The 27500-nt window shown below is 48.8% G+C and overlaps 3 protein-coding genes across 23 annotated transcripts in view; 2 read left to right on the top strand and 1 right to left on the bottom strand.

Moving 5' to 3' along the window:
• The window catches only part of kalrnb (kalirin RhoGEF kinase b), a 29544-nt gene extending 21234 nt beyond the window's left edge, over window positions 1–8310 (bottom strand). For all 8 annotated transcript variants that reach the window (XM_078103870.1, XM_078103871.1, XM_078103872.1 and 5 more), the window contains exons 1-19: window positions 7922–8310; window positions 6137–6211; window positions 5946–6060; window positions 5650–5842; window positions 4927–5150; window positions 4530–4851; window positions 4189–4311; window positions 3921–4112; window positions 3652–3783; window positions 3432–3566; window positions 3260–3352; window positions 3051–3173; window positions 2329–2445; window positions 2173–2247; window positions 1861–1983; window positions 1700–1752; window positions 745–892; window positions 496–677; window positions 333–430 (exon numbers count right to left, since the gene is read on the bottom strand). In XM_078103870.1, the coding sequence (XP_077959996.1) occupies window positions 333–430; window positions 496–677; window positions 745–892; window positions 1700–1752; window positions 1861–1983; window positions 2173–2247; window positions 2329–2445; window positions 3051–3173; window positions 3260–3352; window positions 3432–3566; window positions 3652–3783; window positions 3921–4112; window positions 4189–4311; window positions 4530–4851; window positions 4927–5150; window positions 5650–5842; window positions 5946–6060; window positions 6137–6211; window positions 7922–7973 (2575 nt within the window). In that variant the 5' untranslated portion in view covers window positions 7974–8310. The remainder of the gene's footprint in view (window positions 1–332; window positions 431–495; window positions 678–744; window positions 893–1699; window positions 1753–1860; window positions 1984–2172; window positions 2248–2328; window positions 2446–3050; window positions 3174–3259; window positions 3353–3431; window positions 3567–3651; window positions 3784–3920; window positions 4113–4188; window positions 4312–4529; window positions 4852–4926; window positions 5151–5649; window positions 5843–5945; window positions 6061–6136; window positions 6212–7921) is intronic.
• Window positions 8311–9336: 1026 nt separating this feature from the next.
• iqcb1 (IQ motif containing B1) lies at window positions 9337–16356 on the top strand. 9 transcript variants are annotated; one of them, XM_078103835.1, is made up of 16 exons: window positions 9383–9612; window positions 9935–10062; window positions 10745–10913; window positions 11259–11376; window positions 12607–12682; window positions 12765–12864; window positions 12954–13126; window positions 13205–13308; window positions 13377–13495; window positions 13572–13638; window positions 13711–13786; window positions 14056–14207; window positions 14517–14654; window positions 14734–14890; window positions 15239–15301; window positions 15386–16356. In XM_078103835.1, exons 2-16 carry the CDS (start codon window positions 9945–9947, stop codon window positions 15613–15615), a joined length of 1860 nt encoding a protein of 619 aa, XP_077959961.1. In that variant the 5' UTR covers window positions 9383–9612; window positions 9935–9944; the 3' UTR covers window positions 15616–16356. The 9 variants fall into 9 exon arrangements, with proteins under 9 accessions (XP_077959966.1, XP_040025860.2, XP_077959963.1 ...); XM_078103840.1 differs by lacking the exon at window positions 15239–15301 and having other exon boundaries at window positions 9337–9612; window positions 12765–12837; XM_040169926.2 differs by lacking the exon at window positions 15239–15301 and having other exon boundaries at window positions 9350–9612.
• LOC120813511 (protein EFR3 homolog B) overlaps window positions 16006–27500 on the top strand; it is a 15847-nt gene continuing 4352 nt past the window's right edge. Inside the window, exons 1-15 of one of the 6 annotated variants that reach the window (XM_078103833.1) lie at window positions 16006–16142; window positions 18704–18780; window positions 21771–21898; window positions 21981–22131; window positions 22281–22402; window positions 22489–22638; window positions 22808–22903; window positions 25444–25522; window positions 25613–25748; window positions 25906–26058; window positions 26125–26236; window positions 26621–26672; window positions 26761–26933; window positions 27014–27089; window positions 27498–27500. The exon at window positions 27498–27500 is cut by the window's right edge and continues 159 nt beyond it. In XM_078103833.1, the coding sequence (XP_077959959.1) occupies window positions 21792–21898; window positions 21981–22131; window positions 22281–22402; window positions 22489–22638; window positions 22808–22903; window positions 25444–25522; window positions 25613–25748; window positions 25906–26058; window positions 26125–26236; window positions 26621–26672; window positions 26761–26933; window positions 27014–27089; window positions 27498–27500 (1410 nt within the window). In that variant the 5' untranslated portion in view covers window positions 16006–16142; window positions 18704–18780; window positions 21771–21791. Of the gene's footprint in view, window positions 16143–16515; window positions 17036–17716; window positions 17835–18703; window positions 18781–21770; window positions 21899–21980; window positions 22132–22280; window positions 22403–22488; window positions 22639–22768; window positions 22904–25443; window positions 25523–25612; window positions 25749–25905; window positions 26059–26124; window positions 26237–26620; window positions 26673–26760; window positions 26934–27013; window positions 27090–27497 lie in introns of those variants that run through there. The other 5 variants (XM_078103832.1, XM_078103829.1, XM_078103827.1 and 2 more) reach the window with 5 other exon arrangements.

Raw genomic sequence — 27500 nt, 5'->3', positions numbered from 1 at the left:
AGGAACTGGACACCACCCAAAGACCTCCGACGCTCCCAAAATGACTACTGGCAGTTACTCGATGTGGCCTACCAGTGGAACCTCCTGGAGGACTGTAGAAGACCTTTAGAACTCTGACAAGAACAAATTGTCTAGTTAAAGAGCAATACAACCATCCAAGGACCCCTTAGAATTTCCTATTGGACCTCAAGAACCCGATAGAATTCAATTCTTGGACCATTCAGGTGTCCTAAGAACTTCCAGGAGACCTTCGTTGACTTCGTGAGCCTCCCCCCCCCCTGTTAAAAAACATGCTGAATGCGTCGCCGATGTGGTGACAAAGGGTCTTTTACCTGAGGCCTGAACCTCGGTGATGTACTGCTGAAGGTCGTGACCCTGCTGGATGACCTCATAGATCATGTTGTTCATGGCCAGCCTTCGCTCCATGTGCCTGCAGATCAATAATCTCCATCAGTGCCTCGCAGTGGACCCTTTTTTAACGTTCTGTTACTTTACCTGTGGATGCGCTGCTGCGCTAGCGTTAGCATGTCGGCGCTAGCTTCCGCTAGCCGCGCCTGGCCCAGCACTAGCTTGTCCTGGTTAGCGTCAGCGAGCCGCGATGACGCTAACCTCTCTGCGGAGAAGTCCTGGGACTGTTTGTGAAGGTCCTGCTTCCAGGCGTCCATTTCCCCCGTTACCTAGGAAACGGTGACACACGTCAGGTGGGGGCGACCCTGACGTATTGATGGTCAATAAACCTCGTACCTCCAGGGTGCACTGCTGCAGGATGCGGAGCTGCAGGTAAACGTCCAGTCGGATCTTCCTCTGGTGGAAGAGTTCCTCCAGCTGAACGTGGGACTCCTCCAGCTGCTGAAGCACCGTCTCCACATGGACCAACGAGCTGCCCTGAGGCCTGAAACAAACGCACCTCAAAGGGTTATAGATATCCGGCCACTTGGACAGAGGCCATTTGATGAAGAAAACAATCACCCCTCAAATCAAAATGCTGAAAGCGAAATGCTAGAAATTAATTTGAAAGATTTTTTTAGTAGTAATATTAGTAGTTAGTAGTAGTAGTAGTAGTTAGTATTAGTGATAATTGTAATTGTAGTAGGGTTAGTAGAGGGCTCGAGGGGGTGTTGGTCTTCTGTGACGGGGGTTTAGAACATGGTTGGGGGATATGGGGAGCTGCTCAAAGCGATTTTAGTTAAGTTAGGGAGCATTCCAACAATGAGTGGGTGCGTGTGTTTTACCACTAAGCAATGTAATCATTGTTGGAATGCTCCCTAATTTAACTTGTTTGAGGTGTGGATTCTGTGTAAATTTACAAACAAATAAAACAAGCACACCCACAAAGGATATGAAATTACCAACAAAAGTGAAAATCAAACCCACCCAAACTACAAGAAAAAGCCGACTCACAATACGCAAACACCAAAACAAACACACCCTTCAGATAACTACAAAACAAAAGCTCCAAAATTGCAAAATAGAAACGCCCCCGGACTACAAAACAAACATACCCATTTTCTCCACAGTAAATCATAAATCAAACATACGCAAACTACAATAAAAGCACCCAACAGAAAAATACTACATAAATGCTTGCAAAATACAAAATAAAATCATGAACCCACGACTACAAAACCAACAGTGTCCACAGATTCACCAGCGCCAAACTGACGCAAGCGAATTAAACGCACCCACACTCTGCGCGTACCTGAGTTGCAGGATGAGGTCTTCTCCTTCCCTGATGACACTCATTGCAGCTTCCTGCGGGTCAGGGTTAGAGTCGGGGTTAGTGTGAGGGTTAGCGCCGTGGGGTCAGAGGCAACAGGGGTGTTAGGGTGTTACGACAGGGTCGAAGGTCAGCGGGCTCACCTGCGTATTCGCCTGCTGCTGCTGCTGCTGGCTGATCAAAGCCTGAAGAGCTTCAACGGTGTCGGGACAAACACAGAGGTCAGAGGAGAGCTGCTTCTGGAGGCCCTCCATCCACACTGAGAGCTGGGGGGGGCATACCAAGGCTCAATGAACACAGTCTGTGAATCCATGCACTTATTTTGACAAATGCCAGATGTCAGAGCAGGAGGAGGAAGAGGAGTCAGGATAGATGAGGAGGTGGAGGAGGAAACAAAAGCGAGGTAGGAGGTGCCGAGGAGTTGAGGTGGAGGCGGGACATAGAAGGTGTACTACCTCCTTGGTGTGTGTGTAGAAAGACACAGCGAGGTCCAGCAGCAGCTTCCTCTGTTCAACTCTCTGAATGAACGCCTGCACACACACACACACACACAATGAGAACACTTCCTGTAGCTGTCCTTCAGAATAAAAGCCCCCCTGGTATTTGTTCACCTGCATGCGGAGCTCCAGGTCTCTGGCCGCCTGGTAGATCTCTTCCTCCTTACACTCTCCAGACTGAGCCAGCTGATCGGCTGCTTCCAGAAGCTTCTCTGCATTAGTGTAGGTGTTCTGTGACACACACACATCAGTTCGTGCAGGTCTGGGTAGCGTTCAGGTAGTCCGGTCTAGGTGGAGTTCAGGTAGTCCAGGTCTGGGTAGCGTTCAGGTAGTCCGGTCTAGGTGGGGTTCAGGTAGTCCAGGTCTAGGTAGGGTTCAGGTAGTCCAGGTCTGGGTAGCGTTCAGGTAGTCCAGGTCTAGGTATCATTCAGGTAGTCCAGGTCTAGGTATCATTCAGGTAGTCCAGGTCTAGGTGGTGTGTAGGTAGTCCAGGTCTGGGTAGCATCCAGGTAGTCCGGGTCTAGGTAGGGTTCAGGTAGTCCGGGTCTAGGTGGGGTTCAGGTAGTCCGGGTCTAGGTGGGGTTCAGGTAGTCCAGGTCTGGGTAGCGTTCAGGTAGTCTGGGTCTAGGTAGCGTCCAGGTAGTCCGGGTCTAGGTGGGGTTCAGGAAGTCCAGGTCTGGGTAGCGTTCAGGTAGTCCGGGTCTCGGTGGGGTTCAGGTAGTCCAGGTCTAGGTGGTGTTCAGGTAGTCCAGGTCTAGGTGGGGTTCAGGTAGTCCAGGTCTAGGTGGGGTTCAGGTAGTCCGGGGCTAGTTAGTCCACGTCTAGTTGGGGTTTACCTGTGCAACCTGCTGGAAGTCGTCATGGCGTTTCTGCAGCGCTCGTGCCCGGTGAAGAGACTTCCCCACGCCACTGTGTTTGTTCAGGAAAACCTCCCCGTGCTGCTCCACCCAGTCCAACACCTGAGACCGGTGGAGAAAGAGAGAGACAGGTGGGGCAACTGGCCTCTGAATACAAGGTGTAGAGTCTGGATATGGATCCGTCGTACCTGTCTGACATCTTGCTGAAAAACACACAGTTGCAGGCGCTGATGGAGGCGGAGTTTACGGTGCTGCCACACCCCCTCCACCTCTTGGTGACCCTGCAAATGACAAAAAGCTCACGTGAGTCCACCTGCCTGTCTGCTGGTCACATGTGAGACACATCACCACGAGCCGTACCTGCATGACCTGGTGCAGAGCTCCCATGATGCCGTGCGTGGCGTTGGCGAGATCCGGCCTGGTTGTGGGGTTGTCGGAGTCGGTTGCTGGGCAACGCTGGAGTACGTCCATTAAGGCCTTACCGCTCTCACTAACCTGCACGCAAAGAAAGAGACAGGTGTTCAGACAGACATCAGACATACAGGTATGCAGACAGACAGGTGTTGATAGAGACAGGTACCTGTGTGTAGTTAGCAGAGATCTCCTCGTTCAGCTCCTGATGTTTCTTCGTCGCGGCCTCCAGCTCTGTTGCCGCCGAGGGCAACGCCCCCTCAGAGCACACCTGGACCCAGCCCTCCACTCTGAGCAGGAACTGGACAGACAGGCAGAGAGGCAGACGGGTGAGTGGGGATACTCAGGCGGGTCGTGGCATGACAGACAGGTATAAAGGTTAGAGGTGAGACAGGTAGACACGGGCATGAGACAGGTGCCTCGCTGTTGCGTAATAACCTGCTCGGCCCCCTGGTGGAAGCTGGTTGCCATGGCGAGCGTGTTGCTGCGCTCTTCCAGCGCCGCCGTCAGCGCCCTCCAGTCGCCCTGCAGGCGCAGCGACACTCCGGCGATGCGCTCCGCCCCGTGGTGGCCCGCCTCCGCCAGTCTGGTTGCCACGGTGACCACGCTGTCCACGTTCATGCTGCCGTTCTGGGGGGTCACACGAGTGCTGTTAGGCAAGCGTCACGGCAACGGCGACAAACAAGCAAATAAACAAGCAACTCACCATGCAGTTGGCCGTGAAGTGCTGGTGCTGCGTCTGGAGGTCCAGGGCATGCTGGTGGTTCTGACCCACCGCAGATAGGGTCTGCAGGAACAGGTCCTGACTGTGAGCGATCCAGTCCGACATCTGGGGGAGGGGAGGGAGAACTTTATCACAAGTACCAGTACTTTATCAAAAGTACTTTTCACAGGTACCAGTAAGTAAGATAGACGGGTATGTGGACGGACAGACAGGCAGATATACAGATGGACACACAGACTGCCGGGTTTGTGGGCAGACAGTTTGTGTCCCTAGAGCAGCAGGTTCCTAAATGACTCCAGGTGACCCCTGACCCTGAATCCCACCTTGGTGGCGTCCTGCTCAAACAGGTGCAGCTGCAGCACCTGGTCCAGGTGCAGCTTCCTGTCGCTCCAGCTCTGCAGCAGGTGTCCGCGGGCCCCCTGCAGCCTGTCCAGCAGGGACGACACCTTTGGCGCCACGCTGTGGAAGTCGGCTCCACCCGACAGCCAGCTGCCGTTACTAGCGCCGGCGCCTCCTTCGGTGGAGGCGTCGCCGTGGGAGGGGCCTAGGCGCATGCGCTGAAGCAAGCTCCTCCCCTCTCTCTCGAGGGAGTCAACCGGTGCCGTTGCGATGGTGTTACGTAGCCGGCTGTGTTCCTCCAGAAGTCTGGAGACGGAAAGTTATTATATTATTATTATTAATAATGAATAAATACTCTCTTAAGTTACCACACTAACTCACTTGCGGGCCTCGTCCACGTCCTGTGGCTCCGGTATGCGGTTCAGCCCGGCCTCCAGCTGCTCCAGCTGACTCAGCAGCTGTGTGGCGGCGCCGGTGAACTCCTCCAGGCCCAGACGGAGCTCGGTCCACTCCACGTGGTCGTACTCCAACGAGCCGCCGAGGTCAGAGGTCAGTTGGGAGGGGTCAACGAGCCGGGACAGACCCTCCACCGACACCAGGCTGGTCTGGACATGGGTTTGTTAGCATTAGCAGTACTTCAGTTAGCATCAGTAGTAATTTAGTTAGCATTACTTCAGTTAACATCAATAGTAATTTAGTTAGCATTAGCAGTACTTCAGTTAGCATCAGTAGTAATTTAGTTAGCATTACTTCAGTTAGCATCAGTAGTAATTTAGTTAGCATTACTTCAGTTAGCATCAGTAGTAATTTAGTTAGCATTACTTCAGTTAACATCAATAGTAATTTAGTTAGCATTAGCAGTACTTCAGTTAGCATCAGTAGTAATTTAGTTAGCATTACTTCAGTTAGCATCAGTAGTAATTTAGTTAGCATTACTTCAGTTAGCATCAGTAGTAATTTAGTTAGCATTACTTCAGTTAGCATCCATACTGCTGCTAATTTCGTTAGCAGCAGTATGGATTCCAGCAACTAGTCTAGTGAACAATGTGCTAGCGGCAGTACTACAGCGGTTATTACCACGGTACTACTCATAGGGAGTAGTACCTCGAAGCTGAGCTTGGCGCTGCCCAGGTTGGTCTTGTGTTTCTGCCAGAATGTGTCGGGTTTGATGAGAAGCGCCGTGTGGATGTTGGAGGAAAAGGACTCCTGCAGCGTGCGTAGAACCGGCTTCACGCTGTCCCACTTGCTGCCGCGCATGTCCACCACCACCGTGAAGCCACGAGCGCACACGTCCTCACTGATGGACAAACAGGCAGATGGGCGCGGGGGGGTTGAGCGAGACAGGCCGAGCGAGATACAGGTGCAGAGGTCATGAGGTGGACAGAGATGGAGGGCGTTACCAGGGTATGGTTGCCAGGTAGGTGACCAACTGGCTTAGGTCTTCCTGTTTTATTCGATCATGATTGGTCCTGGCAGGGAAGGTCAGTATTGGTCCGCCACGTTTGTCCCGCCCACCTGAGAGAACACAGTCAGTCAAACTGGGCCGCATCGGGACTGAACTGGGTTAAATGCGCAGGTGTGTTTGTTTTACCCGACACGAAGGCCACTTTCTCTCTGAGCACCGTCAGCACGTCGACCGCTCGGACGCACTCCGCTTTACCACAACCTCGGGGGTAGAAACACACATCAGTCAGCTTCATGGACACGCCCACACCGATCGCTTCTGACAGACGAGGCAGCGATGTTGTTCCGTATTATTATTGCGGGCGAACTGCCCGAGCGGGTGGGGGGGAGGGGGAGGGATTTACTTGGATTAAAAAGTTGAGTGAAAAGTAGCCTGTGAGCCTAAAAAGTGTGGGGATCCCTGCGTTCGACCTTTGCCACCACGGCCTTCCTCCAGCCCCCCCCGGCCTGGCCCACTTGAGATCAACCTAAAGATGAGTTTGACTCCCCTGATTTAGATCAAGAGTTTAACGGAGCCGACCAGCACGGTGTGTGTGTCCGTGTGTGTGTCCGTGTGTGTGTGCAGACGGGCCTCCCATGTGAGTCAGCTCGTCCAGCGCGCACTGAGGGCATCAAGCCGCTCACAGCGCCGGTGACACTCGGAGGAAGGGGGGAGCCTAAAAACACGAAGGAGATGAAGAAGAACGCTCCCTAGCTCCTAGCCGAGTCCTCTTTCCTTGGGTCCTCCCTTCGGACCGACCAGTCTCCTCGGACCCCAAACTGACTGTTTGATGTAGACCACCCAATTAAAAGCACGCTGTTAACACAAAGCTTCACGTAGAGCTGTAGGGGAACAGAACCACCACAAACCTACTGAATGACAATAATAGAGGCGTGTTTTATTCTACTACAAAGCTTTTACACAGCATTTATAACCACATGTGTAGTACTTATCATTGTACTTTGTATTTCAAAACAGTACAAGTGCTTTGGTTTCTTCACAATAAAAGCCCTTCAATAGTTTAGTCCTTAAAATATTTGTAAATTTCTTAAATGGGGATTGATGTCTCGAAATGAAAGTCCTTCCTACCTCCTGGCCGTCGACCTCCTGATAAAACGTAAACGTGACACTGACTGATCACGGATCAGCTGTCAATCAGGACGATCAGCTGGCAGATACAGAAAGGATTTCCATTGTGATGAAGCAGTCTGACACACACACACACACACACACTGATACAGTGAGGAGACTAGAATAGCTGCAGATGAAAAGCCTCCAGAGAAGTCGCTGTCAGTCTGTCAGGACTCATCACACCAATTACGTAACCAAAACTAATAAAGATGTTCAGCCACGATGTCCTCTCCGAAATCAGAGCTGGACTTTGGTGCTGTTTTATATCGTAATGTGAATAAACGTTTCCAAATGTATAAATGCGTCCGATACCAACCTGCTGCTTTACTGTCAGAGCTAACAGATGAATAAAATAATATAAAATCATGCGTTACTGATCCACTAACTGATTTACTACACGTTCCACCAGTAACATCCCATCAACGGGGTTGCCACGGTTACCGTACCTTTCAATTAAACCCCCTCTGATATGATTTTAATTGAAGCCTGTCGTCCAATCAGAGGGCAGCATTTCTTTCACAATCGCGGTGTATTAACACCGCTGATACTTCAATTGGAGGGAATGTAAAGCTTCCATGTGAGTACACATGACGTCACACACACGGATAACCAAGCAGGCCTTCCCACAATCCTCCTTGGTAGGACCCCCAACCACACACAAATACACACACACATTCTCTGAGTGAATGGGCGCGGGTGGAGGCATCATGGCGACAGCAGCTCCTACTACACACACACACACACACACACACACACACACACACACACACACACACACACACACACACACACACACCCTACCTGCCGTCGCCAGGCCGTCCGGGCCCGCTTCCCCTCCATCTACCGAATTCATCCTCCCTCCTCCTCCGTTATGCGGCGTCGCTCCCCGTGCGGACCTGCGGGTTCACATCAGACCGGATCGGTGCAGGCTACCGGATGTGTTCCGCTCCTCCGGTACCGATGAGACCGTCACTGCCGCCTCCGCCTCCTGCTCCGCTCTTCTTACGTTCCCGTGATCCCGTGCAGCATCACGTCCCGTCACCGTGAGCTTCCCGGTGTGTGTCCCTCGCTCTCTCGGACCGGGCAGCGGACGGTCGGTGTATCGGTGTGTGCGCGCGCGGGCGCGTGTGTGTGTAGCGCGCAGGCGCACCGGAGAGCGAGGGGCGCTGTGCGCGCGAGCTGCAGCAGCTGCTGCACCGATTAACACACACCGCCCCCCCCCCCCCCCCTTTATTACTTTCTACAATTTTATTTAATGGAATTATTCTACATTATGTTGTATTATATTATATGTTTATTTGGTTGTTTTGAAGTGTATTAAATTATTATATATATTATCATTATATATATCATTATTATTTATTATATTATTTATTTATTTATTATTTATTTGAATCATACCATTTTTTCAGTTTTATTATATCGCTTATATATATTTTACAATAACAATATGGTTATTATTTAATTTTACATTTAAATGATCGATATTAGTTTTTGTATTAGCTTATTATATTATAATATAACACAAGAAAGGCCAGAAAACAGCAACATTCATATATTATATGTATTGTATATATTCACACATATAATGAATGACAAAGTGTAAAAGGAATATATGAGCTTTTGATTGTATTTTGCGACTCATAGCAATTATATAGCAATTACAGTGAACAAATACATTTTAACGTCAGTGATATTTTATAAAGTCATGAAGTGAATCAATACAAAAGCTGCTACGCCACCAAGTGGCCACACTGATACACAGCAGCCTGAAAACAATACTGTGAATTGTCTTGAGGTTTTTTCTCACATGTTGGATTAATAATGCACCTGTGATAAGGTCATTAAACCAGCTGACGTGGTTTTATGCCGACTTATGCGGTTTTATGTCCACTTTTGAATCTGTCAAAATGTTTATTTTTGTAACAAAATGTTCAAGAATCAAAAACAAAAAAGGAAGTTTGTTTTTAAAAGAATTTTTGATTTAGTTAACATATATTAATAATATTATCTGTATAATATTTATTTAACCTCTTTATAGGTGTATTATCAAATATTTTTATTTTCGTTGTATCTGTTATTAATATTCAATATTTTATTCATTCGAACTGTAGATTTTTTTTGTATTTGTCTGTTTTCTTGATATCATGTCAATAATGTTTTTTTAAATGTTTATTAAAAACATTTATTTAACTCACTGATCCGCTACAATTGGTGCAGAGGGCGGCGCGTCGCAGCATCGTGACGTCACGTTACCTTAGCAACAGAAGAGCGTTAGCTTGCCCTGCTGCTAGAAGCTAACTTTGCCAGCTACCTTGGTTAGCTTAGAAGCTGCGTGGCGTTTCTAAATCCACAAAGGTCAACGTGTTAACGCGAAGGTCGTGTGACGTCACTTTTATCTCCGGACATTGTTAATGACTACGTCACTAGCGTTAAGCGTGTCTGTTGAGACCGCTTCTGGGTGACGCGACACGAGCTAATAGCGCTAACAGGTGTGACCAGTGAGCTAAAGGACTGAGGTCCTCTCGCGCACATCAGGTGGTGATGATTTGGGGAAACGGGTGGCACGTTGCTGCTTAAATAGCTTAATTTCTATACGCAGTCTGGTGTGTGTGATGCCCACACTAAAGAGTTAATCGAATATTGCTTAAATCGTGTCCTTTATCAGTAGAGTCTGGTGCGTGTGATGCTCATAGAGTAGTTCCTTATGCAACGTTGCTTAAATCATGTGGTTTTCCAAAGGAGTCTGGTAGAAGTAGTTCCTCCTCTCCTCCTGGAACACTGGTGGAGAATGTAACCTGTTTGTGTTTGAAGGGGGTGAAGGATGGAGCTGATGGAGCTGGTGCAGGAGGAGGCTTTGGTGGCGGAGCTGAAGAGGAAGCTGGAGGATGAAGACCTGAAACCGGAGCAGAAAGTCCTCCTTCTGAACGACGCGTTGAACAGTGAGACGACACAGAAAGAGAAAAAATGTGGAGATTAATTCGTTTAGCAATATTAAGTCAAATAAATCAAATAAGTAGAAAAATATTTAGAGTAACTAAAGTAATAAAAAGTGGATAATAGAAAGGTAAATACATAAAGTAACGTGTAAATATAGAAACATATATAGACTAATAAGACAATTAATAAATAAATGATAGTGTTTAAATATTAGGAGAAATAAACCCTCTGAATGTGAGGCAATGGTAGAGAATGTTTAGCTACGTCGGGTCTTGTGGGGACGATGGAGGTGAGTGCGGTAAAAAAGACCCTCACCTACGGTCATACGGGATGAGATAAGACCTAAGAGAAATAAGTAGAGTACAAAAAAAATACAATGAGAAATTAATTACAGACAAACGAGTGTTAATAGGAAAAAATGAATCAATGGGAAAACTGGAAATAAACAATATTATCACATTGATATGTCCATGTATATCTTTATACTTTAATTTGTATGTATATTTTTAAGACCTGTTGGTGTGGTTGTCATGGAAACACGGTGCTGAGGCTGATTGAACTTGTCAGTGGGCAGAGGCAGCAGGAACCAGCCACGGTGGAAAGGCTAACTGGGACGGCTAACTGGGCCTGCCAGCCCACCAGTGCATCTACAGTTTGTGATGTGTGTGTATCCGTGTCAATCAGAGACTCTGACCACGGCGGCCCTGCGGTCACACGGCGCCCCGTTGGCTGCTGGGAAGTCCCTCTTGTATCGGAGCGGCGTTCTGAGTCACTGCGTCCGCCTCCTGACTCCAGATCCCAGAAGACCGCGGGGAAACTGGGGCGCCGCCGCCACGCTGGCCGCGCTCACCAGGTGAACCTGCTGGAACCCTGCTGCTAATTTATTCTTTAATTTGTTTTTTTAAATCATATTTTTGAAAATATCTCAGAATTAGAGATTAACATAATCTTTTTTTTGGAGAATATTTTCTCTTTAAAATAATATATATTATTTTTTAAAGCATAGTGTAATATTAAAAAAAAAGTTTTTGTAGTATTTTTATAATTAACGTTTATAGTATTAAAAAGTATTAGTATGTATTCATTAAATCCTCCCTTTTTAACTTGGGGCGTTGTACATGCAGACAGACAGACAGACAGGTGGAGACGTGGTAGTATAAAGTTATCAACCTGTCTGAGGACCTGTCTGTCTCTTCAGTTCCTGCTGTGTCGGTGTGGACCCTGGTCCACGGTCTCAGGCCTTTCATAGGCTGTTCCTGCCCTCACTCATGGACGGACTCCTCTCATTGGCCAGCCAGCTGATGAGGCGGGCAGAGGTGAGTCCATCTGTCTCTCTCTCTCTCCCCTGTGTGACTACCTGTCTGTCTGTCTGTCTGTCTGTCTGTCTGTCTGTCTGTCTGTCTCTGTCTGTCTCTGTCTCTCTCTCCCCTGTGTGACTACCTGTCTGTCTCTGTCATTCTCTCTCTCCCCTGTGTGACTACCTGTCTGTCTGTCTCTGTCTCTCTCTCCCCTGTGTGACTACCTGTCTGTCTGTCTCTCTCTCTCTCTCCCCTGTGTGACTACCTGTCTGTCTGTCTGTCACTGTCTCTCTCTCCCCTGTGTGACTACCTGTCTGTCTGTCTCTGTCTCTCTCTCCCCTGTGTGACTACCTGTCTGTCTGTCTGTCTCTGTCTCTCTCTCCCCTGTGTGACTACCTGTCTGTCTGTCTGTCTGTCTCTCTCTCTCTCTCCCCTGTGTGACTACCTGTCTGTCTGTCTCTGTCTCTCTCTCCCCTGTGTGACTACCTGTCTGTCTGTCTGTCTGTCTGTCTCTGTCTCTCTCTCCCCTGTGTGACTACCTGTCTGTCTGTCTGTCTCTCTCTCTCTCTCCCCTGTGTGACTACCTGTCTGTCTGTCTCTGTCTCTCTCTCCCCTGTGTGACTACCTGTCTGTCTCTGTCACTCTCTCTCCTGTGTGACTACCTGTCTGTCTGTCTCTGTCTCTCTCTCCCCTGTGTGACTACCTGTCTGTCTGTCTGTCTGTCTCTGTCTCTCTCTCCCCTGTGTGACTACCTGTCTGTCTGTCTGTCTCTCTCTCTCTCTCCCCTGTGTGACTACCTGTCTGTCTGTCTCTGTCTCTCTCTCCCCTGTGTGACTACCTGTCTGTCTGTCTCTGTCTCTCTCTCCCCTGTGTGACTACCTGTCTGTCTGTCTCTGTCTCTCTCTCCCCTGTGTGACTACCTGTCTGTCTCTGTCACTCTCTCTCTCCCCTGTGTGACTACCTGTCTGTCTGTCTCTGTCTCTCTCTCTCTCCCCTGTGTGACTACCTGTCTGTCTGTCTCTGTCTCTCTCTCTCTCCCCTGTGTGACTACCTGTCTGTCTGTCTCTCTCTCTCTCTCCCCTGTGTGACTACCTGTCTGTCTGTCTCTGTCTCTCTCTCTCCCCTGTGTGACTACCTGTCTGTCTGTCTCTGTCTCTCTCTCTCCCCTGTGTGACTACCTGTCTGTCTCTGTCTCTCTCTCCCTCTCCCCTGTGTGACTACCTGTCTGTCTCTCCACCTGTCTGTCAGTGCCCGTCTCTCTTCAGGCAGGTGATGGACTCAGTGGGCTGGCTGCTCAGGTCTCACACCTGTCTCACCACCCAGGGTGAGTGCACTGCTCGTAGATCAGGATCAGTCAGGTTATTGATCGGGTTATTGATCAGGACCTCGTCTCTCTGTGTCTCTAGTTCTCAGCTCTGTCCACTACGAGCACATCCAGATGTGTGATGATGTCACTGTGTCCCTGCTGTGTGTCGAGATGTGGGTTCAGACCTGCACAGCCAGCAGGTGGCGTGCACGCGCACACACACGCACACACCGTTTGTCTTGTTGTTGTTGTTGTTGTTTGTGGGTGAAGTGTTGTCCTCTCTCTAAAGGGACTTTCTGTCTGAGTTGAGCGATGACTCCGTCTTGTTGCTTCTCAACGAAGCCGTTGGCCAACTGGCCGTCAGCGCTGACTCTTCAGTGGGCGGGGCCGCCGTCAGATTGATCCTGCTCATGGCCAATCAGCAGGAGGAGCAGGTCCAGCCCCTCCTCCTCAGCTTCAAAGGTCAGAGGTCACACGTGGTGATATTCATACATTTATACCATCACATTATTAACCGTTAATGTCACTCTGTTTCAACAGGTCTGGACAGCCTGTTGGACAAGGACTGGAAGGGGCGGGGCTTTGACCAGGAAGTGGATCAGCTGATTGCACTCATCCAAGCTGACACAAGGAGGCGTCCACAGGTCCGTCTTTGTTATTCTGTCTGTCTTCCTCTGTCCCCATTGACCTCTGACCCCCCCTCTGTGTGTAGGTGTGCACGGAGCGTGAGCGGGCGGCATGTTTGATCCAAGCGGCCTGGAGGTCCTTTCAGACGAGACGCAGGGTGAAGAACCTGAACAGAGCGGTCAGCAGGCTGCAGAGGACATACAGGTAGCTGTCTGTCTGTCTGTCTGTCTAAAGTACCACAGACGTGTACTTAGTACTTCACTGAGAGTTGTTGTGGCAGGGCTCGGAGGAGGAGGCAGCAGCAGCAGAAGGAGGCGCAGCAATGGGAGGAGGAGCTTCGGTATCAGGTGAGAGTACTACTGCAGCCCTAGTAGTACGAGTACTGACAGAAGTACTGCAGTAATGTGTGTGTGTTTCAGGTGTGTGTGAGGCGTCAGCAGGCGAGGAGGAAGTTCCACCAGAAACAGAGACAACTGCTGCAGCTTCTTCCTGCTGGTACACACACACACACACACACACACACACACACACACACACACACACACACACACACACACACACACACACCAGGGGTCTCAAACTCAAATCAGGCACAGCCCACTTCGACCGGACGCGGGTCAGACCAATGCGGTCGATGGGGGGTACGCCAAAGACACCCCAGCGGGCGGAGTCAGAGACCCCTGACCTACACACACCACTAGATTATTCCTTTCATGTGACACACATACATTCTGATATATGTGTGTGTGTGTGTGTGTGTGTAGACCAGGTGCAGCCCTACCTGAAGGAGTGTGAGTGTCGGGCGGCCGTGTTGATCCAGAGCTTCTGGCGAGGCTTCAGAGAGCGACAACGCTACAACAACACAACGAGACACGCACGCACACAGCAGCAGGCTGCAAGGACGCTGCAGAGAGCGGTACACACACACACACACACTCGTGTTTCTGTACTTGTGGGGACCCTTGTTGCCTCACACTGCAGATGGCCACTAGAGTCCCTGTCTGTCTACCTGTCTGTCTACCTGTCTGTCAGTGTTTGAGGCCCTCAGACATTTGGTCCCTTGATATTTCCACCTTTTAAACACTCAACCACTACCCAGGTGACCTCAGTGAGCCCCTGAAGGGTCAGGGGTCGGTCTGTCTGTCCCTCCACTGTCCTGTCCCTTAGTCTGTCTCTCTGCCTGTGTGTCTCTACATCTGTAGTATCTGTCTCCTCCCTCTCTCAGGTGCGTCTCTTCCTGCGGAGGCGACGAGCAGCGTTTGTCCCGCCCACCACGTCTCTCCTGATTGGTCAGAGAGGCTTGACGGACAGTCGGAGGTTGGAACTGAAGAGACAGGTGGAGGAGCACATCTCTCTGCATCCAGTAAGACCTTCTACCTCCTTTTTGAATAGCATGGAAACAAACATCAAACACATGTGTACCCACAATGCTTTGCCTGCAGTCGTCGCAGGTTTCCCACGAGGAGGCGCAGCGTCTCCACGAGGAGGCGCAGCTGCTGCTGTCGGCACTGCAGGGGGGAGAGCAGCAGCGGAGGAGGGAGGAGCAACGGGTGGAGGCGCTGCTGGCCCACACACACACACAGCTGGAGCTGCTCCGAGGTCACACACACACACACACACACACACACACACAACCACACACAGCTGGAGCTGCTCCGAGGTCACACACACACACACACACACACACAACCACACACACAACCACACACAGCTGGAGCTGCTCCGAGGTCACACACACACACACACACACACACACACACACAGCTGGAGCTGCTCCGAGGTCACACACACACACACACACACACACACACACACACACACACAGCTGGAGCTGCTCCGAGGTCACACACACACACACACACACACACACACACACAGCTGGAGCTGCTCCGAGGTCACACACACACACACACACACACACACACACACAGCTGGAGCTGCTCCGAGGTCACACACACACACACACACACACACACACACACACACACACACAGCTGGAGCTGCTCCGAGGTCACACACACACACACACACACACACACACACACACACACACACGGCTGCTCCTCACGCACGTTTCCCGTCCTGTCCCTGCAGAGGCCCCGCCCCTCTCTGTGGTTACGACAACAGCCGCCGACTCCTTCCTGAGCCGCTCCAGTCTTGTGGTCATGCGCGCCCGTGACTCCCACAATGCAGCGCTGCAGGCACACAGGCTGCCCTGGTGGAGGACCCTGGGGGACTCGGCTGGCCACGTGGGCGTGTTCGGGCAAGTCTTCCTGCCGGAGCTGGAGGCGGAGCTTGGAGGACTGTTTGTAGGGGGGGAGTGAAGATGACGGACTGAACGTTTTACCTGGAGACATTATTACCTGTCTCACTTTGAACTGTTCATTGCGTTGACCAGCCTCAAACACTAGAGGGCGGCAGAGACTGAGGGAGGGGCGCTTGTTTTCCTCCTCTGGGCAGCCCCTCCATCATCAACACACTGTGACATGTGTCCCATGTCCCTCCACATCAGACGGCTTGATTGGGAGGCGTGTGCTGTCATTGATTATCGATCGGTCGGCCGGGGTCACTTACATAACGGTCTGTGTGCCGACTGTCGGGGAGCGACGCTGGAGTCAAACCAGTAGGACGTCCGTGTACCTCTGGGAATACTTCACTCTGACCCCCAAGCTGGTACACATTGTACTTGGACCTGCTCTGGAGGGTCTGGGTCACATGACCTCTGTCAGCAGATTTAGGAAGCAGTGAATCAGAAAGCCCTTTGAGACCCCGGAACTACCCAGCATGCACTGCTTTGTCAGCGAAGGACAGAACTATTAACAAGACAACTTTACTGGACGCTGCTTCTTTGGTTTGTGTTTTTTTTTAACGCATAACTATTTAATATTGCTGATATTTATTATCTAATAATTTATTATTAGTTATTAGATAATAAATAATGTGTTATCTAATATTGCTTTGATTTGGTCACTGTAGTAATTGCATGTTGTATTTCAGTGAAGGTAGCAATATCAACCTGTGATGAAATGAATTCAATCAGTACTTCTAAAGTATCATAAGTTAAAGTACTTGTTTGGCATTGTGTTGTATTTATATGCTGTAAAGTAACTAAAGCTGTTGGATACATTTAGTCGCAGTAAAAGTACAATAACTACCTCTTAGATGTGAAGGAATGTGAGCAAGAAGACTGTGAAAAGCTTTTCACTCCTCCCAGTTTACCCAGCATGCCTAGAGTCAACATGCCCAGTTTACCCAGCATGCCTAGAGTCAACATGCCCAGTTTACCCAGCATGCCTAGAGTCAACATGCCCAGTTTACCCAGCATGCCTAGAGTCAACATGCCCAGTTTACCCAGCATGCCTAGAGTCAACATGCCCAGTTTACCCAGCATGCCTAGAGTCTGCATGCCCAGTTTACCCAGCATGCCTAGAGTCTGCATGCCCAGTTTACCCAGCATGCCTAGAGTCTGCATGCCCAGTTTACCCAGCATGCCTAGAGTCTGCATGCCCAGTTTACCCAGCATGCCTAGAGTCAACATGCCCAGTTTACCCAGCATGCCTAGAGTCAACATGCCCAGTTTACCCAGCATGCCTAGAGTCTGCATGCCCAGTTTACCCAGCATGCCTAGAGTCTGCATGCCCAGTTTACCCAGCATGCCCAGGGGCGCCGCTATCATCTCCGTATCCCAGACTCTTGGGAGGATGCTGCAGAACTTCTGCTCCGTGGACCACCGGACACCTGCAGGTAGCTAGTACTGCAGTGCTACTACTAATACTACTGTTAATAGTACCAATACTAGTTTTTCATTACCACCAATACTAGTATCCATTACCACCAGACACTCTGCAGGTAACCGATACCGCTGCTACTACTGTGACTGATAACACTATTAATAATACTACCAATACATTTGATAGTATAACTAATAGTAGTATCAGTTACCCCCAGACACTGCAGGTAGCATGTACTGCTCGTACTACTACTACTACTGAAACGGTTGATATGAATGCTGGTATGACTACTACTAATACTACTAACCAAACCAATGTTTACACTGCTGATTGTACTTAAAAATAATACTGGTATGACTTTAATACTACTACTGTTAATACTACTGATAGTACTCATAATCAGTAGTATCTACTACTAATATTACTACAAATAATATGACAATAATACTGTTATTATACACTCTTAAGAGTGCTGCTAGCGCTGCTGACTGAAGTAACTAGTATTGTGGGGTATTTGTACTGCGTAGTTACTACCACAACAGTGCTGATGTGCAGCTGCAATGAGGAATAAATCCAGCAGATTATCGAGCGCTGAGCTGCTACACACACACACACACGCACACACACACGCACACACACACGCACGCACACACACACACACACACACACACGCACACACGCACACACGCACGCACACGCACACACGCACACACACACACACATACACGCGTGTGTGTGAAGGATTAACCAAAAACGTGAGTGTATTTGTGTGTCTGTGTGTCCGTGAGCTCAACGAGTCGTCATCATGTACGGTGAGAAATATTAACATTTTTCTTGTATTTTTTACTCTTTGCTTAAAGTCTCGATGTTGTAAAATGGTCGAAGTGGGAACAAAGATTTAATCCTGGGCGTCGTCGTGGTTACGGCTTCGATAAATATGTACATTTTAAAACAGGACTGATGTACACATTATTTATTCCCTTAAAATACTTTTATTTAACAAAAGTAATCATGAGTTTTTTGATCCATAAGACTTATTTATTATCTATTATCTTTTGACTACTTTCACGCAGATTTTAAAATAAATACAATTTTTAAAATAATGATATACATGAGCGTGTGCGTTGGTACATATATATACATATATATGTACATTTAATGTACAAGTAATATTTATAAAAGGTTCATAACTAGTAAATTAAATATTAAGAGTTATTTATTTGCCGAAATCAGTTTACTCCATAAAAATAAGACACAAATATGAATTATTATAATAAACAAATAAATACGTATTAATTAATCACTCATATTTTTAAGGAACAATAATAGTAAATAAAAACGACAAAGAATACAATAAATAAATATCCATCCCTTTGAGCTGCCTTGCTCAGCGGCACGTCAGCACTGGGGCATTTGAACCTGCATCCCTGCTTTACGCTACATGAATAGAAAGACCTTACACGACGGGATAAACTGTGTGTGTGTGTGTGTGCTTTAATCTCCTAATACCTCTGACATGAACATCTAAAGAGATAAAAAACAGAAAACACGATTCTAAATCGGCCTCACTGAGTGATTCACAACAGAATACACACGTGTACAACGTCTCACTGCTGTAAACGGGGACAATAACAGAATAAAAGCATCTATCGTAGCTGAAGAACCTTGTCTCTGCGCTCAGGCGTGTGCGGCTGCTGCTGGGCGCTGCGTCCTCGCTACAAGCGCCTGGTGGACAACATCTTCCCAGAAGACCCCGAGGTAAAGAAGACCCTTAATACACCGTCTGTTTCCCAGCAGCAGGAAGTGGACGAGGTTCAGTGGGAGGACTACAAAGTGTGTGTTACATCTGTCTGTGTGTGTGTGTGTGTTACATCTGTCTGTGTGTGTGTGTGTTACATCTGTCTGTGTGTGTGTGTGTGTTACATCTGTCTGTGTGTGTGTTACATCTGTCTGTGTGTGTGTGTGTTACATCTGTGTGTGTGTTACATCTGTCTGTGTGTGTGTGTGTGTTACATCTGTCTGTGTGTGTGTGTGTGTGTGTGTGTTACATCTGTCTGTGTGTGTGTGTGTGTTACATCTGTGTGTGTGTTACATCTGTCTGTGTGTGTTACATCTGTCTGTGTGTGTGTGTTACATCTGTCTGTGTGTGTGTGGGTGTGTGTTACATCTGTCTGTGTGTGTGTTACATCTGTCTGTGTGTGTGTTACATCTGTCTGTGTGTGTGTGTTACATCTGTCTGTGTGTGTGGGTGTGTGTTACATCTGTCTGTGTGTGTGTGTTACATCTGTCTGTGTGTGTGTGTGTGTTACATCTGTCTGTGTGTGTGGGTGGGTGTTACATCTGTCTGTGTGTGTGTGTGTGTTACATCTGTCTGTGTGTGTGTGTGTGTGTTACATCTGTCTGTGTGTGTGTGTGTTACATCTGTGTGTGTGTGTGTTACATCTGTCTGTGTGTGTTACATCTGTCTGTGTGTTACATCGATGTGTGTTACATCTGTGTGTGTGTTACATCTGTCTGTGTGTGTGTGTGTGTTACATCTGTGTGTGTGTTACATCTGTGTGTGTGTGTTACATCTGTCTGTGTGTGTGTTACATCTGTCTGTGTGTGTGTGTGTGTTACATCTGTCTGTGTGTGTGTTACATCTGTCTGTGTGTGTGTGTGTTACATCTGTGTGTGTGTTACATCTGTCTGTGTGTGTGTGTGTTACATCTGTCTGTGTGTGTGTTACATCTTTCTGTGTGTGTGTTGTGTGTGTTACATCTGTCTGTGTGTGTGTTACATCTTTCTGTGTGTGTGTGTTGTGTGTGTGTGTTACATCTGTGTGTGTGTGTGTGTTACATCTGTGTGTGTGTGTGTGTTACATCTGTGTGTGTGTGTTACATCTTTCTGTGTGTGCGTGTTACATCTGTCTGTGTGTGTGTTACATCTGTGTGTGTGTGTGTTACATCTGTCTGTGTGTGTGTGTGTTACATCTGTCTGTGTGTGTGTGTTACATCTGTGTGTGTGTTACATCTGTCTGTGTTTGTGTGTGTGTGTGTGTTACATCTGTCTGTGTGTGTTACATCTGTGTGTGTGTGTGTTACATCTGTCTGTGTGTGTGTGTTACATCTGTCTGTGTGTGTGTGTTACATCTGTCTGTGTGTGTGTTACATCTGTCTGTGTGTGTGTGTGTTACATCTGTCTGTGTGTGTGTGTTACATCTGTCTGTGTGTGTGTTACATCTGTCTGTGTTTGTGTGTGTGTGTGTGTGTTACATCTGTCTGTGTGTGTGTGTGTTACATCTGTCTGTGTGTGTGTTACATCTGTCTGTGTGTGTGTTACATCTGTGTGTGTGTTACATCTGTCTGTGTGTGTTACATCTGTCTGTGTGTGTGTTACATCTGTGTGTGTGTTACATCTGTCTGTGTGTGTTACATCTGTCTGTGTGTGTGTGTGTGTGTTACATCTGTCTGTGTGTGTGTGTGTGTGTTACATCTGTCTGTGTGTGTCGGTGTGTGTTACATCTGTCTGTGTGTGTGTTACATCTGTCTGTGTGTGTGTTACATCTGTCTGTGTGTGTGTGTTACATCTGTCTGTGTGTGTGTGTTACATCTGTCTGTGTGTGTGGGTGGGTGTTACATCTGTCTGTGTGTGTGTGTGTGTGTTACATCTGTCTGTGTGTGTGTTACATCTGTGTGTGTGTGTGTTACATCTGTCTGTGTGTGTGTGTTACATCTGTCTGTGTGTTACATCTATGTGTGTTACATCTGTGTGTGTGTTACATCTGTCTGTGTGTGTTACATCTGTGTGTGTGTTACATCTGTGTGTGTGTGTTACATCTGTCTGTGTGTGTGTTACATCTTTCTGTGTGTGTGTTACATCTTTCTGTGTGTGTGTTGTGTGTGTTACATCTGTCTGTGTGTGTGTTACATCTTTCTGTGTGTGTGTGTGTTGTGTGTGTGTTACATCTGTGTGTGTGTGTGTGTTACATCTGTGTGTGTGTGTTACATCTTTCTGTGTGTGCGTGTTACATCTGTCTGTGTGTGTGTTACATCTGTCTGTGTGTGTGTTACATCTGTGTGTGTGTGTGTTACATCTGTCTGTGTGTGTGTGTGTTACATCTGTGTGTGTGTGTGTTACATCTGTGTGTGTGTTACATCTGTCTGTGTTTGTGTGTGTGTGTGTTACATCTGTGTGTGTGTGTTACATCTGTCTGTGTGTGTGTTACATCTGTGTGTGTGTGTGTGTGTTACATCTGTCTGTGTGTGTGTGTGTTACATCTGTCTGTGTGTGTGTTACATCTGTCTGTGTGTGTGTGTTACATCTGTCTGTGTGTGTGTGTGTTACATCTGTCTGTGTGTGTGTTACATCTGTCTGTGTTTGTGTGTGTGTGTGTGTGTGTTACATCTGTCTATGTGTGTGTGTTACATCTGTCTGTGTGTGTGTGTGTGTTACATCTGTCTGTGTGTGTGTGTGTTACATCTGTGTGTGTGTGTTACATCTGTCTGTGTGTGTGTCTGTGTTACATCTGTATGTGTGTTACATCTGTGTGTGTGTGTGTTACATCTGTCTGTGTGTGTCTGTGTGTGTGTGTGTGTGTGTGTCTGTGTGTGTGTGTGTGTGTGTGTGTCTGTGTGTGTGTGTGTCTGTGTGTGTGTGTGTGTGTGTGTGGTGTGTGTGTTATGTGTGTCTCTGTGTGTGTGTGTGTGTGTGTGTGTGTCTGTGTGTGTATGTGTGTGTGTGTGTGTGTGTGTGTGTGTGCGCTTTAGGACGGGCTTGTCAAATCCAACATGGAGAAGTTGACCTTCTTCGCCCTCTCGGCTCCGGAGAAGCTGGACCGTATTGCCGCCTACCTGTCGGAGCGCCTCACCCGGGAACTGAACCGCCACCGTTACGGGTCAGTACACAACAACGACGACAACAACAACGACAACAACAACAAGAACAGCAACAACAGACCTTTGTCTTCCTGTCTGCAGGTACGTGTGCATAGCGATGGAGGCGATGGAGCAGCTGCTGCTGGCCTGTCACAGTCAGAGCATCAACCTGCTGGTGGAGAGCTTCCTCAGTACGCTCCGCCTCCTGCTGGAGGCCGACAGGCCACACCTCCACATCCTGGCTACCAGCTCAGTGGGTAGTACACGCTGTAGTACACGCTGTAGTACACGCTGACAGGCACATGTCAAGTGTACTTGTACTCCGTCATGTTCTTCCTCCTTCTGCAGTACTGATGTACCCTCTGATGTACTTGTACTGCTCACCCTCTGATGTACTTGTAGTTTGTGAAGTTCGCTAACATCGAGGAGGACACGGCGTCGTACCATCGGAGTTACGACTTCTTCGTGTCCCGCTTCAGTGAGATGTGCCACTCGGACCACGAGGACCACGAGACCCGCAACAGGTGCTCCTGGTGCTGCTGACATGCTGGTCCTCAGACGCACCTGGTTACCAGCCTGTGTGTGTGTCTGTGTGTGTGTCTGTGTGTAGGATCCGGGTCTCGGGGATCCGGGGGCTGCAGGGCGTCGTCAGGAAGACGGTGGATGACGAGCTGCAGGTGAACATCTGGGAGCCACGTCACATGGAGCAGATTGTCCCCGCCCTGCTGGTCAACCTGCAGCAGCACACGCGGCCCGACAGGTAGGCCACACACATGCACACGCACACATGCACACGCACGCACACACTACACACCTGGGTGAGATGCATCAAATGTGAATTGAAACACTTCAAATTACACACTTTTGTTTCGTATTTTGAACCAAAGTAGTATGTTTGTGTGTGTGTGTGTGTGTGTGTGGACACTTAGTGTGTCTCCAGCAGAGGAGACGGAAGTCTGCTTCAGGGAGCTGCTGGGACGAGCTGCTTATGGACACGTCAACAACGCCATCAGACCTGTACTGATGTAAGATACGGTGTGTACTGTGGTGGTGGTAGTAGTAGAGGAGGTGGTGGTAGTAGTAGAGGAGGTGGTGGTGGTAGTAGTAGAGGAGGTGGTCGTAGTAGTAGAGGAGGTGGTCGTAGTAGTAGAGGAGGTGGTGGTAGTAGTAGAGGAGGTGGTCGTAGTAGTAGAGGAGGTGGTGGTGGTAGTAGTAGAGGAGGTGGTGGTAGTAGTAGAGGAGGTGGTGGTGGTAGTAGAGGAGGTGGTGGTGGTAGTAGTAGAGGAGGTGGTCGTAGTAGTAGAGGAGGGGGTGGTGGTAGTAGTAGAGGAGGTGGTGGTAGTAGTGGAGGAGGTGGTGGTAGTAGTAGTAGAGGAGGTGGTGGTAGTAGTAGAGGAGGTGGTAGTAGTAGAGGAGGTGGTGGTAGTAGTAGAGGAGGTGGTGGTAGTAGTAGAGGAGGTGGTGGTAGTAGTAGAGGAGGTGGTGGTAGTAGTAGAGGAGGTGGTGGTAGTAGTAGAGGAGGTGGTCGTAGTAGTAGAGGAGGTGGTGGTGGTAGTAGTAGAGGAGGTGGTGGTAGTAGTAGAGGAGGTGGTGGTGGTAGTAGAGGAGGTGGTGGTGGTAGTAGTAGAGGAGGTGGTCGTAGTAGTAGAGGAGGTGGTGGTGGTAGTAGTAGAGGAGGTGGTGGTAGTAGTAGAGGAGGTGGTGGTAGTAGTAGTAGAGGAGGTGGTGGTAGTAGTAGAGGAGGTGGTAGTAGTAGAGGAGGTGGTGGTAGTAGTAGAGGAGGTGGTGGTGGTAGTAGTAGAGGAGGTGGTCGTAGTAGTAGAGGAGGTGGTAGTAGTAGAGGAGGTGGTGGTAGTAGTAGAGGAGGTGGTGGTAGTAGTAGAGGAGGTGGTGGTGGTAGTAGTAGAGGAGGTGGTCGTAGTAGTAGAGGAGGTGGTGGTAGTAGTAGAGGAGGTGGTGGTGGTAGTAGAGGAGGTGGTAGTAGTAGTAGTAGAGGAGGTGGTGGTAGTAGTAGAGGAGGTGGTAGTAGTAGTAGAGGAGGTGGTAGTAGTAGAGGAGGTGGTGGTAGTAGTAGAGGAGGTGGTGGTAGTAGTAGAGGAGGTGGTGGTGGTAGTAGTAGAGGAGGTGGTGGTAGTAGTAGAGGAGGTGGTGGTAGTAGTAGTAGAGGAGGTGGTGGTAGTAGTAGAGGAGGTGGTAGTAGTAGAGGAGGTGGTGGTAGTAGTAGAGGAGGTGGTGGTGGTAGTAGTAGAGGAGGTGGTCGTAGTAGTAGAGGAGGTGGTGGTGGTAGTAGTAGAGGAGGTGGTGGTAGTAGTAGAGGAGGTGGTGGTAGTAGTAGAGGAGGTGGTAGTAGTAGTAGTAGAGGAGGTGGTGGTAGTAGTAGAGGAGGTGGTAGTAGTAGTAGAGGAGGTGGTAGTAGTAGAGGAGGTGGTGGTAGTAGTAGAGGAGGTGGTGGTAGTAGTAGAGGAGGTGGTCGTAGTAGTAGAGGAGGTGGTGGTGGTAGTAGTAGAGGAGGTGGTGGTAGTAGTAGAGGAGGTGGTGGTGGTAGTAGAGGAGGTGGTGGTGGTAGTAGTAGAGGAGGTGGTCGTAGTAGTAGAGGAGGTGGTGGTGGTAGTAGTAGAGGAGGTGGTGGTAGTAGTAATAGAGGAGGTGGTGGTAGTAGTAGAGGAGGTGGTAGTAGTAGTAGAGGAGGTGGTAGTAGTAGAGGAGGTGGTGGTAGTAGTAGAGGAGGTGGTGGTGGTAGTAGTAGAGGAGGTGGTGGTGGTAGTAGAGGAGGTGGTGGTGGTAGTAGTAGAGGAGGTGGTCGTAGTAGTAGAGGAGGTGGTGGTGGTAGTAGTAGAGGAGGTGGTGGTAGTAGTAGAGGAGGTGGTGGTAGTAGTAGTAGAGGAGGTGGTGGTAGTAGTAGAGGAGGTGGTAGTAGTAGAGGAGGTGGTGGTAGTAGTAGAGGAGGTGGTGGTAGTAGTAGAGGAGGTGGTGGTAGTAGTAGAGGAGATGGTAGTAGTAGTAGAGGAGGTGGTAGTAGTAGAGGAGGTGGTAGTAGTAGTAGAGGAGGTGGTAGTAGTAGAGGAGGTGGTGGTAGTAGTAGAGGAGGTGGTGGTGGTAGTAGTAGAGGAGGTGGTGGTGGTAGTAGAGGAGGTGGTGGTGGTAGTAGTAGAGGAGGTGGTCGTAGTAGTAGAGGAGGTGGTGGTGGTAGTAGTAGAGGAGGTGGTGGTAGTAGTAGAGGAGGTGGTGGTAGTAGTAGTAGAGGAGGTGGTGGTAGTAGTAGAGGAGGTGGTAGTAGTAGAGGAGGTGGTGGTAGTAGTAGAGGAGGTGGTGGTAGTAGTAGAGGAGGTGGTGGTAGTAGTAGAGGAGATGGTAGTAGTAGTAGAGGAGGTGGTAGTAGTAGAGGAGGTGGTAGTAGTAGTAGAGGAGGTGGTCGAGGTGGTTGTAGTAGTATAAGTTGTGTCAGTATTAGTTGCAGTAGTGTTATGAGCATTTGTAGCAGTGCTACTACTAGTACTGGTCAGTAGATGTATCCCAGGCTATAAAACCGCAGTAGTACACATCCAGTACCCCGTGTGTGTTTCAGGCACCTGGACAGTCACGGTCTCTGGGAGGGACGAAGCTTCGCCGTTCAGTGTTTTCAGATCATCATGTACTCCATCCAGGTGAGTAAGTACTAGACGATGACTCGGTTACTTCCTGAAGTATTGTGTTGCGTGTAACTTTACTTCCCTGCTACTTAAACTTCTTCCCAGTCCCAACATTCTCACCTGGTGATCCAGCAGCTGTTGGGTCACCTGGACGCTAACAGCAGGAGTCCTGCCTCGGTCCGGGCCGGTATCGTGGAGGTTCTGTCCGAAGCCGCCGTGATCGAGGCCACTGGATCCGTAGGTCAGTCGCTGCTGGTCCGCTGGTCCTCCTTCAGAAGAGCTTGTTGTTTGAGACGGTCCAGAGCGTCTCCATCAGAGCGTCTCCTTCAGAGCGTCTCCTTCTGCACTGGACCAAAAGAAATTGGTGTATTACTCGTGTGTACTCGTGTGTACTTCAGGTCCCACGGTGCTGGAGGTGTTCAACACGCTACTGCGACAGCTCAGGCAGAGCGTCGACTACCAGCTGACCGGTTACTATGACAACGCCGGGAAGCACAAAACCACCTCGACCGAAGAGGAAACGCTGCAGGACGCCGTCGTCCAAACTATCGGTGGGTGGTTGTTGTTGAATGGTTGTCCCGGTGATGGCTTCACTTGAACCTGTGTTTTCCGTCCAGGATCCTTCGCCAACACCCTTCCTGTCTACCAGAGGTCAGAGGTCATGCTCTTCATCATGGGGAAGATCCCTGTTCCTGGGGTGTACCCCGCCCTGGGGTCGCCCAACACCGGGTACGTCCAACGTGACACGCCTCAACCCTCTGAGCCCCAGAGCTCTCGTCTTTCCTGCGGCCCCTGAACACATCATGGGACCAACCCTCCAGAAAACAGAAACCAAAAAACAGAAAGCTTTTCCTCAAAAGTAGTGTAATTTAAAATATCGTCCCAAACAAAGTGTTGGTTTCAACCACATTCAGATGGAATAACCTGAGACCAACAGTCATGTGACAACAACCTCAAGATGTCAATAGTCAAATATAAATAGTTTAGCACAATACAAAATAATTAGTTTTTATACATTTTGCTGTGGTTCTCGGCAGTATATAAATATCCATATATATATATATACATAAGATATAGTAAGGCTGTTTGAAGGTCGTCTCTATTCCGTCTCAGGTTTGAGGGCAGCAGGATGATCCAGGTGATGTTGTTGAAGTCTCTCCTTCAGGTGAGTTTGGTTCAAAGGAGCACAGAGCCTTTCTTTCTAGGTTGATGAAGAGCCTCCTCCTCCTCCTCCTCCTCCTCCTCCTCCTCAGGTGTCGGAGCGCTATGAGAGTGGCAACCTGCTGACGGCGTTGCCCTCGTCCTTCCTGGAGCCCCTTCTGTCCTTCACCCTGATGGAGGACCCGGACATCCGCCTGCTGGTCCTCTCCATCCTCACCTCGCTGGTGGACCGGCGCCGCAACGCCGCCAGACTCACCTGCAACAGGTAGCGACGGCCGGGGCGACGCCCATCAGACAGGTGCTGTGTCCTAGACGCTCACAAGCTGTGTGCGTGTGTGTGTTCAGTGTGGCGCTGCACGTGTCGGCGTTGGAGCTGAAGGAGGACCCGAGCTCTCGGCAGGACGTCCTGTTCATCAGGAAGGTGAGAGACGATGTCTTCAGAACCAGGAAGAGACCATTTACACGATCGACTGTGGTCTGTTTCATACAAAGTCCTTTATATTGTTATTAAGATATATTATATCTTTATTATTTCATAGAAGAAGGTGTGTTAACCAAAAATGTGCCTTTAATTGTATTAAATAATCTTTAAATTGTTATTCTTATCCAGTCATGTAAAAAATAGGTTTTAATACACTAGTCTCATGAGTATCATTTTCTTATTTGTGTCATTTCTATGACGATTTGTATAAATGAGTTTATTACTCTTTCATTGTGATTCGGTTTGATGCTCTTTTATTTCATTCTTATACTCGTATTGCTGTTTTTTCCCCTTTGTGTCTTCCTGAGGATTATTAAAGGTTATTTTTTGTGCGCTGTGTGCGCGCAGCAC

This window comes from Gasterosteus aculeatus, chromosome 1, assembly GCF_964276395.1.
Source record: "Gasterosteus aculeatus chromosome 1, fGasAcu3.hap1.1, whole genome shotgun sequence".
Taxonomy (NCBI): Eukaryota; Metazoa; Chordata; class Actinopteri; order Perciformes; family Gasterosteidae; genus Gasterosteus; species Gasterosteus aculeatus.
The sequence above is the reverse complement of the archived record's forward strand: the minus strand, read 5'-3'. Positions and strand labels throughout refer to the sequence as shown.